The 10,635-nt window shown below is 46.6% G+C and overlaps 1 protein-coding gene across 1 annotated transcript; it reads left to right on the top strand.

Moving 5' to 3' along the window:
- Positions 1–4,089: 4,089 nt before the first annotated feature.
- Positions 4,090–10,014, top strand: LOC311583690 (3 beta-hydroxysteroid dehydrogenase/Delta 5-->4-isomerase type 1-like). The gene is made up of 3 exons (XM_084757474.1): positions 4,090–4,370; positions 7,371–7,535; positions 8,672–10,014. The coding sequence occupies exons 1-3, from the start codon at positions 4,226–4,228 to the stop codon at positions 9,478–9,480; spliced, it is 1,119 nt and encodes a 372-aa protein (XP_084613600.1). The 5' UTR covers positions 4,090–4,225; the 3' UTR covers positions 9,481–10,014.
- Positions 10,015–10,635: the final 621 nt, after the last annotated feature.

The following is a 10,635-nucleotide window of genomic DNA, read 5'->3' as shown; positions in this document are numbered from 1 at the left end:
GAACCCCGCCTGGCTCCACTCCACCCCTCAAGCTGACAAAAATAAAGACCTGATTATCACAATTAAAAATATTTCAAAGTTATATTGACCTATAGTTAAAGATATAAAATAATATGTCATAAGACAAAAGCCCCCCCCTACAGACTTATGGGAACCCCTTTCTACAAATTCTTTTAGCTTCATTTTAATTAATCAAATCTTTTTTTTTTATTATTTCCTTTTAATTTTAGGCTGGTCTTTAGTTGTAGGACAGGATGTTCTTTTTAGTTCAGGAGGAGCCTTCCTCCAAAAGAATCCTCACCCTCGCCCCCTCACCTGGTCCTGACACAGGAGACACCTAATCGGGGTTGGTTTTAGTGACAGTTTGCTACAGAGAGACTCACTCAAAGTGTCCTGATTGTGGTGCCTGATATGGGAAGGCCCACCCTGAATGTGGGCGGTCCCCTCTGGTAGCAGCCCAGATAAAAAGGTCTGTCCTGGAAGAACATCTGATCTGCCACCTTGCTGGCTCTTGTGCCCTCACATCTGGGTTGATTGGCAGTGCTGCTGCTGCTGCTGCTGCTGCTGCTGCTGCTTGCTCCTTTTGCTTTCCAAGCTTGCATCGTGGACAAGGGAACCAGCTGGATCCCAGGAACCTTCCTCCCAGCCTTTCAGCTCCAGCTGGGACTGCTGACACACCCTTACCTCTGGCTGAGTAAGTACAGTTGTCTCCTCACAGTGAGTGACAGCTACTGTGGGATTACCACAACTATTGAGGCATTTAAGCTCAAGGGCCAAGTAACCACCAGATTCTCAGGGGGGATTTAGCTGTTCTTACTAATCTTTAAATTTGTTAAAGCTGCTTTAACAAATTCTGACATTTATATACCTAGGATATGTGTGTGTGTGTGTGTGTGTGTGTGTGTGTGTGTGTGTGTACACATATATATATCATATATATGATAAATAGATAGATAGATGATAGATAGATGATACATTAGATAGATAGATAGATAGATAGATAGATAGATGATAGATAGATGATACATTAGATAGATAGATAGATAGATAGATAGATAGATAGATAGATAGATATCCTTTTGGTTCCGCTCCTGTAGAGACCCCTGGCTAAGACACACCAGCTATAGCTATACTGCACTATGACTGTCAAGCATGCTATCTGTAAATGATATTATCCACCAGCAATCACAGCATCTTTGTAACCAGAACTTCTAGATTAGGAACCTGGACTCAGGCAGTCATCCTTACATCCCAATTAAAGAAACAAGTAATGGCTAAAGGTTGAAGGGGGGGGGATCCCTTTCATGTGGCCCTGGGATAGGGGAAGAAAAGCAAATAGAGGTGCTCAGTGACACCCAGGACCACAGGACTGATACGAGGTTACCGGAAACTGAGGAAGACCTGTGCCAGGATCGGTAGGTGAACATAATTAGGAGATGTTTGTAAAACTGTAATCCGATTGATTGTTATTTTCGTCCATCTTCTTCAGTGTTTCCCAAGGAAGTTCTTCTTGCTTAAGGGGACAAGCCAGGGTTTCTCTGTGTAGCCTTGGCTGCCCAGGACGTGATCTGCCTGCCTCTGCCTCCTGTGTTGTGGGATTACAGGCGCGCGCCACCACACCCAGTTACAACCCAAGCCTCCACCCTCAGCAGCCTTAAAGATAACTACAGAAGAGCTACAGGAATCATCTCTATACCTTTTAGTCACCAAAAGCATAATCCATTAAAGAAAAAGGAGATAGATAGCAAGAAAGGGAAGAGCAGGAAATTGTGCTGGGAAGGGCTTCTTTTGTTGGTTTATTCAAGTGGATTGTAAGAGTAGCTACTTGAGCAGAATATTTAGTAGGACAACACATTTGGGTTAGCACGGCTGCAGAGGACACTTCGTCCTATGACTCTACCTGGTAAAAACTGACACATGGGCAACCAACCTAGTGGACTAGATAAAAGGCACTCGGATCACTCACTTGGCACTAAAATATTAAAATATCAGAGATGATAAGGTTACAAACTTGAAGTGTTAGCCCGGCATGCTGGCTCACGCTTTTAATCCCAGGCATGTGGCGCACACCTTTAATCCCAGCATTCAAGTGGCAGAGGCAGGTGGATCTCTGTGTGTCTGAGGCCTGCTTGGTCTTCAAAGTTAGTCCAAGACAACCAAGGCTACAGAGAGAAACTCTGTCTCAAAAAAAGAAATAAAAACAAAAAAGAAGAGAGACAGACAGACAGACACACACACACACACACAGAGAAAGAGAGAGAGAAAGAGAGAGAGAGAGAGAGAGAGAGAGAGAGAGAGAGAGAGAGAGAGAGACAGAATCCTTGAAGTGTATAACAGGCATTAATGGTAAACTGAGTCACTTTTACCTGATTATTGAGTATTGGTTGGAGGGGGTGGAGGGCAGTGACTCTACATGAGCAATGCTCCCTCAGGGCTCCTCTTAGACCAAAAAGTATTGCTGACATCTTAGAGGAGCCTAAGTAGAGACAAGATGGTTGAAGATAAAAGTCCACAGAAGACATATGTTTTATACCAAACCTTTCCTGAAGTCTGTATATCTTTTACCTACTACTGTGGGAGGAGAAAGTGTATTTGATAAAGAGGGCTTTCTCCTGCCTGATGTGTAAAACAGAAGTCATGCAAGCCACAGGTTAGATTAAATGAGTGTGTGTGTGTGTGTGTGTGTGTATGTGTGTGTGTGTGTGTGTGTGTAGGCATGTGCACACACACACAGGTGCAAGAATATAACATTTGGCTTCTCACATCACTTCAATAATCATCTCCCAACCCACCAAGTCTATGGTCTAAGAACCAGGATTAAAGCAACTGAAAAAGCTAGGCTAGAGACGGTGCCCATGAAAACATCTTTCAGGCTTCCTTGGGGTCTAGGGTAGAGTGGATGGAACCGGGGGTTAACTGTGGATGCTGCTATATTGGCTAGTGGTCCAGATAGCCCACCAGTGCTACAAGATGTAGCTAACCCTACCACCACACAGGAGAAAGTTACTTACTACACTAGCATGCTGCGTGGCAGTCAGTCTAAATGGGCAAGAGGCCTCACCTACTGCCCCTTCCAAACTCAAAAATGTTTGTGTATGGATGAACTGAGAGAAAAGGAGGAGCCCCTGAGAGAACAGAAAGAAAGAAATGGGCTTTAATTTGAAGGAGATCTACTTCACATCTATACCTCCAGCAATGCTAGAGCAAGCTGCAATATTATTTCATAACCCAATCATACCAGGTGCCTGAGAGGCTGAGAGTGAATCCTTTCCAGAAGCTGTGCTTTGGAACCGGAGGTGCTGGACAAGGAAGTGTAGTAGCTGACTCTTGTCTTGGAAGACAATACTCAGATAGTATGAAGCACTGAACGTATTCATAAAGGTTGAATGGAATTCCACTGGTGTGGTAGATTTTTGAATTACATGTTTGCTTAACATGAGAAATCTGTGCTAGAAACAAACAAGCAAACAACACTAGGCTGTGGATTTTGACACTATCATTTAAATGTTGTGCTTTTTCTCTATGGTAAGTGACTCAAATCTGAGTGGCCATCCTATACACACTGGTTTCTGTCCTACACCCTCACAGGAGGGATGCTGAGACATTTCAAAAACAGGACTTACTAGGCCACGCACCCAGTCAGATAGCACTTGGCTAATGGGGTTCAAGCACGCCCATAAGTGAAACATCCAAAACAGATCCCCAGTAGGAAATTCCCTGTGTTCCCAATTCACAGAAGCTGTAGAGGTTTCTGGAGAGTGATGTATTGCCCAAGAGCATAGAAACTCCGGACCCCTTCCTTTATGCCTCACTCTGTGACTCTCCTCATCCCCACCCTTTAAAGCCAACGAAGTTAAGTAAACATTTCTCTGAGTTCCACAAACTGCTTATGTACCCTGACCACACCTGGTAAGGATTTCTTGAACCCCAGTTTGTGGCCTTTTGTTATGATGCACAGGTAAAATGACCTAGGCTTGCAACAGGCATCTAGGTAAAGGAGAAGTCTTGCAACACAGCCACACCCCTGTGAGCCTGACAGTTTCTTAGTACACACTGAAATAGGTTGCTTAGTGCCATGCTGAGATTGCCCCATGTCTTGTGAACTGTGTTATGACAGGTTGGTGTGAGAACTGGGCTTGGGCAAATCACCAGGTCTCTCTCTGGCTGTCTCCAGGATCACCCAGCACTATCCGGCTCCCCCTGCGATCCCCTTCCTGCGTTGGCCATGCCTGGGTGGAGCTGCCTGGTGACAGGAGCAGGAGGGTTTCTGGGCCGGAAGATCATCAGCATGTTGGTGCAGGAGAAAGAGTTGGAGGAGCTCAGGGTCCTGGATAAAGCCTTCAAACCAGAAACCAGGGAGGAATTCTTCAGTAAGTGAACTTGAGGATGTGGGGTGGGACTGCAGAGTGAACACTGACTGGATTCCGGGAGGGTTCCTCCCTTGTCTAATAAATAGACACTTACAGCCATGACATTTCTCCATGTCCACATTCATCAAGAGGGGACACACCACGCGGCATAAAAGATGCAGCACGGTCTGGGAGAGGCTGAGGTTGGACTGACAAGCTCTCTCTCTCCCTTTGCTGTAGCTTTTTAACATGGACTTGACGATTGCTGGGTACTATCCATAAATAGCCTCATTGGACTGGAGGGCTCAGCACTAGTGCCCTGTCTCTCCTAATTGCTACTGATGTAGTTGTTTGTGTTGCTCTCATTTGCTCGTGTTTGGGGTGGGGGGGGGGTCTTCCATTTAGCATTTTGGGTAGAAGTAAAATAGAAGGTAAAAAGATATGAAACAGAGAGGGGCATAGCGAGGCAGAGATATGGGGTAGGAGCAGAGACAGGCAGACAGAAAGAGACAGAGATTGCCAACGTGAATTTCTGAGTGAATGCGAGAGGTCATACCAAGGCACAGACACAAAGCCAGTGTGAGCAGGACTATCCAAACCTCGCCAGGACTGTTCTGATGAATTCCTCACCACTCCTCAATAGAGTTTCTCATCACTAAGAATAAGATTGCAGAAGTCATTGGTGCAGGCTGTTCTTTTGCGAACTTGTTAAACTGGGTCTGACTGGATTTTGTAGTATATTTTACCATCTATTCCACCCCAAAGTTAAAATAACTTTGCAGGAAAAGTAGAAAAGGAGGCTTACTCACCTGGGCAGCAAGGACGTAGAGTTGGAAGAAGAAGAAAAATGATTAGCAATGTCATCTGATTAATGAGGATCAGGGAACAAGACAGAGGGGCCCTCACTTAAGCGCTATTATTTTGTCCTGGGCCAACTTTTGGACCTTCAGTGTTTCCCACTGTCTCTAGGTGACCCGTGCTAGTTCTTTGCCCCCTCTCAGTTTCATGTGTAACTCTGCACTGCCTACTCTGTGAGATGATGCCCATCCTCTATTTCTTGTCTTTGACCTCTTCCAATGTCAGTTTCCTCCCCTGTCATCTGCAGTGCTTCTTCCAGAAAGCCAACCTTAATACACAGTCAATTCTATCTGTTAGAATCCTGGTGCCTCAGCAACGTTTGCAAACAGTCAAGGCTCGGTCCGGAGAGACATCTGCCCGATGGGTACGGATAGAGTGGAGACTGCTAGAAGCACCCCTTCTGTGCCAGGCTCTGTAGGGCATGCTGCGGTGACAACTCATTGGCTGTGTGTCACTTTCCTGGAATGTAGCTACTGTTTCTACCCTCTGTTTCTGTAGAAGAACAGTGTGGAGGTTCACTGGTTTGCCCAAATACCACAGCTAAAATAAAACAAACCACATGGCTCCTGGGTGACAGTCTTCTTCACCACAAATCTGGATTCCTCATCTCTTATCACAGCCACATCCCTGAGCCAGTCCATCTAGAGCAATGGTTCTTAACTTGTGGGTCATGACCCCTTGGGGGTAGAATGGCCCTTTTCTAGGGACCGAATATCAGATATCCTGAATAACAGCTATTTACGTTACGATTCATAACAGTAGCAAAACTACAGTTATGAGGCAGCAAGGAAAATAATTTTCTGGTTAGGGGTCACCATGGCATGAGGAGCTGTATTAAAGAGTCACAGCATTAGGAAGGTTGAGAATCACTGATCTAATATCAGCAGCAAAGGAGAAGCAGGCAGGAGTGGGTAGATAGGATCCTAATCAGAGAATTCAACCCTCTGGCCGCCAACACTTGTTAGCCTCTCGGGAGTTGTATGATGAGAGAAGAGGCCTGGATAGGACATGGCTCCTAGAAAATTAGGGACAAGCACTCTATTCGTGTTCCTGGAGATGTATCTTCAGCCCTGGACGTCTGCCTTTCTCAGTGTTTGCCTTCACGGGCAATTTCAGTTCAGTTGAATGACCTTATTCTGTCTCCTTAAAACTGATTCCAAGCAATGCCGGAGAACGGGCTGATGGCACAGGTGCAGGCGGCGAGCAAGCAAAGGGTCCCTAGTAGCTGTGGCCATAACTGTGTCTGCATGCTTCTTGAGCTTCACTTTCCTCATCTGTGGAGTAGGGCCTAGAGGACCAGTCTCCAGGAAGCGTGAGCAGGAAAGGAAGGAAACACAGTGCTGAAGCTGGGCAAGGAAGGAAACACAGTGCTGAAGCTGGGGCGCGGGTTAAGACGCATGGCAAACATAGGGTACAGGCACAGACTGCGTGTGGAACACAGCTCATTTTGTGAGTTAAGTGATGAAGGAATAGACAGGGTTATTGGAAGAGTTCAGAAGAACCGGAAGATACCGGCATTGGGTCCACCGCCTTGAGATGGGTGGCAATGCAAATGCCGGGAGAAAGCCACAGTTAGAGCATTGGCACCTGGTTTTGGTACTGCCTCGTGGGAGATATTCCATCGTGTCCATACTTGGGCCCATCTTCATTTTCCTGCCAGTGTTTCTGATCTTGCTGAGCCGTGTAGGCCAAGCAATTGCTACTGAGTTAACTCTTCCTCTTGTGCTCAGCAGAGACGCAGAAAATGCCAGGCTCTGGCAGGGGGCCACCCAAGATTCGCACTGGTGGCGCGCCTTCCTTCTCTGCTGCCACTGCCAAGAGTGGGTTCCCCATCAAATCCCCAGGGCAGACATTCTAATTATTTGTCCCACTTCTTTCCAGCCCCCTGTTCGCTCCTGAGACTCTTTGATGAGCGGGTCAACTTCGCACCACTCTCTTGAACAAGTTTTATGTCCCAGGCACACTTGACTGCTTCCTAATCAGATTTGTTTTCCTGCGATGGGAAACAATGGTTTTTTTTCCTCCTTTCTATATATCCAGCTCCCTCTCCAATATTTTCCTCCCCCTGTGATAAGTTTCAATGACCCAGGTGGCTGGTACCTGTGTACAGGGAACATCCTAGCCCACAGAAAAGCATCTCGATGACTGTCTTGTGTTCCACAGACCTAGAGACAAACACCAAGGTGACAGTCCTGGAGGGAGACATTCTGGATGCCCAGTGCCTGAGGAGAGCCTGCCAGGGCATCTCTGTTGTCATCCACACCGCTGCTGTCATTGACGTCTCAGGTGTCATTCCCCGACAGACCATCGTAGATGTCAATCTGAAAGGTAGAGTATCTGGCGAGGAGGAGAAGATGAAAATGGAGAAGCTCTGAGAGAGCTCAGTGCCGCGACATAGATAAGGCCTGCAGGTGGCAAGTAGGTAACCCAGGAGGTGAGGTCACCTTCCTGTCACCGGAGCTTCAAAGAAAGCTCTTTCATTTTCCTCCATGCCAAGGAGACTGAACTCCGACTCTGAGCACTTGACAACCCCCATTCACCCACTACCTGCCTTGGGCCAGACCTAGACCTTGCCAGTGCCTGCTCTGCAGGCTGTTAGTTAGTTCTGTTAGCCTTTCAGGGCCTCACGATGCTGTGCCATTATAGGAATGCCCAGCAGGAGGAGCACAAACTCTTTTAGTTTTCTAGAGAGAGCAATAGATGAGGTCAGTCAGTGCTGTGTTCCTGAATGAAAACAAGAAGGAATAATTATTGCCCCTCTGCTTTATATAACAGGGTAAATGAAGTCATAGAGCCAAGAATGTTTTAACATTATTATACACTATCAGGAGCACAACTGTATCTCGACATGTCCCAAAACCCAAAACTCGTTTGTTCCCTTGACTCAGACTACTTGTCCTTGTGACAGGTTTGATTCTCATAAAAAATAAAAAATAAAACACCTAAAATGTTTAGGTAACCTGTATATCACCTTACACAACTGTCCTTGAGCTTGAATGATGTTAATTCTTCAATAATTCTTAGTTTAAAAGAACTATTTGTGTTCATATTCTAAAAATACGATCTGGTTTTATAATTTTTAAGAAGCATGCATGAATCTATGCATAGAATTATATTGATTTCATGAGCACATTAGGAATAGATGAACAAGAGATTTTGGTGCATTTTAAAATAACAATTTCTAAAAAAAAAAAAAGCATCCAGTCACACACATTCATGCTAAACGAATATGTACATCATATTCACAAGGCTATGGACACAAACACCTAGCAATGCTTACCTTCTGGACGCTACCTGCTGTCCCCTGGTTATAGCATGGTAACTGTGGATCCATTTAACAAAGGAACACTCTAACCTGTAAAGGCTGCATTGTTGGGCAAAAAGCTTAGAACAATCCAGAAACTGTGTACATGGTGGGCCGCTGGCTCATCTGTTCATGCTGACAGTGTGTTCTCCGTGCTTAGGTACCCAGAACCTGTTGGAGGCCTGTGTCCAAGCTAGTGTGCCAGCCTTCATCTTCACCAGCTCAATTGATGTTGCAGGACCCAACTCCTACAAGGAGATCATCTTGGATGGCCACGAGGAAGAGCATTTAGAAAGTACATGGCCTGACCCATACCCATACAGCAAAAAGATGGCCGAGAAGGCAGTGCTAGCAGCCAATGGGTGCACCCTGAAAAATGGTGGCACGTTGCATACTTGTGCCTTAAGGCCCATGTACATTTATGGGGAAAGAAGCTCATTCCTTTATAACACAATAATTGGGTCCCTGAAAAATAATGGTATTCTGCAAGTTACTGGCAAATTCTCCATAGTCAACCCAGTGTATGTGGGCAATGTGGCCTGGGCACACGTTCTGGCAGCCAAGGGCCTACGAGACCCCAAGAAGTCCCCAAGCATCCAAGGGCAGTTCTACTACATCTCAGATGACACCCCTCACCAAAGCTATGATGATTTAAATAGCACCCTGAGCAAGGAATGGGGCTTCCACCTTCCCACTTGGAGCCTCCCTCTGCCCCTGCTCTACTGGCTTGCCTTCCTGCTGGAAACGGTGAGCTTCCTGCTGCGTCCAGTCTACAGCTATAGGCCTCCCTTTAACCGCCACTTGGTCACACTGAGCAACAGCACATTCGCCTTCTCCTACAAGAAAGCTCAGCGCGACCTGGGCTATGAGCCATGCGTCAGCTGGGAGGAAGCCAAGCAGAAAACCTCAGAGTGGATCGGGACAGTCGTGAAGCAGTACAAGGAGACACTGAGCACAAAGACTCAGTGATGTGAAGACGGCAGGGACACGGTCGTGGGCGTTATCAGAAATCACTGCCAGTTCCTCCAGAAGGGACAGAGACACAACCCAGGCCCTACTGCCTCCCTTTGACCCAGAGGACAACTTGGTGTCTTCCTCAGGTCACCAGAAGCCTTGCCAGGCACTGACCCAGCCACGAGCTTCCTTCCCTAAGCACCTGCCCAGGGACACACTGGCAACTGGGCCTGAGCTCCTGGTGCCTAACTATTCAGCATGTCTTTTACCTTAGTGTTCTGTATATAGGTTTCATCTGCCCATCAAAAGCATTTCTCATCTTTGTAAAATCTTGCTTGTTTTATTAAGTTAAATGAAAGGAAAAACTAACATTTCTTTCTCTTTGCCCTCAAGACAGGGTTTCTCTGTGTAGCCTTAGTTGTCCTGGACTGGCTCTGTAGGCCAGGCTGGCCTGGAACTCAGAGATCTGCCTGCCTCTGCCTCCCTGAGTGCTGGGATGGCAGGCATGTGCCACACCACACCAAGCACAATAAACATTTCTTAACACCATGCCTGTGGTGTTTTTCTGTTAACAGACAGTTCTGTGTCCAGACATGGCCATTCTGGGATCAGAAATGGATCATGGATCCGGGGTGGACTGAAGGAAAGTCAGGAACAGATGGGCTTGCGAGACAAATCCCAACCCATTGGCCTTGGGGGTGTACTACATGACTGGCCTAGATTCCTCAATGTTGTGTAGTAGGGACCTTGAGAGAAGGAGTGCTAAAGAGTTTCTGTTTCTCCAGGAGAATCCCTGCAGGGTCCAGGAGGCGCCCCCTCTGAGAGAACACTCTTACAGTGACACAGTTTCTCACAGTGAGGTCTATATGTGTCTGTCCGGTGGCTTTCGTCCTACCTTGTCTATAAAATTGTAACACTGGCATGAGAAAGGTAGAGAGGCAAGAAGTTTTCTCTCCCTGGTCTAGATAGAACCAGCAAGAAACTCACTCCCCTCCACAAGCTACTGCTTCTGACTTTTCTCTTCACAAAACATAGAGAAACAGACGTCAGATTCTAGATGCTGGGGGCCAGGTTTTGACAAGCCTAGTCAGTAGACAGAGGCTTGGGCTTGATCCTGGGAGATTCGGAGCAGTGGTTGGGGTATGGAGGTTCCCCCGTTCCCTTTCAGAG

The sequence above is a fragment of the Acomys minous genome (assembly GCF_964271855.1).
Source record: "Acomys minous genome assembly, chromosome: 14".
In the NCBI taxonomy this organism is placed as follows: Eukaryota; Metazoa; Chordata; class Mammalia; order Rodentia; family Muridae; genus Acomys; species Acomys minous.
The sequence above is the reverse complement of the archived record's forward strand: the minus strand, read 5'-3'. Positions and strand labels throughout refer to the sequence as shown.

Bases quoted from the DNA above. Each gene is read 5' to 3' on its own strand.
- LOC311583690 (XM_084757474.1), top strand. From the start codon at position 4,226: ATGCCTGGGTGGAGCTGCCTGGTGACAGGAGCAGGAGGGTTTCTGGGC. The intron at 4,371-7,370 runs GTAAGTGAACTT...TGTGTTCCACAG, and splicing joins AACCAGGGAGGAATTCTTCA to ACCTAGAGACAAACACCAAG. The intron at 7,536-8,671 runs GTAGAGTATCTG...CTCCGTGCTTAG, and splicing joins CGTAGATGTCAATCTGAAAG to GTACCCAGAACCTGTTGGAG.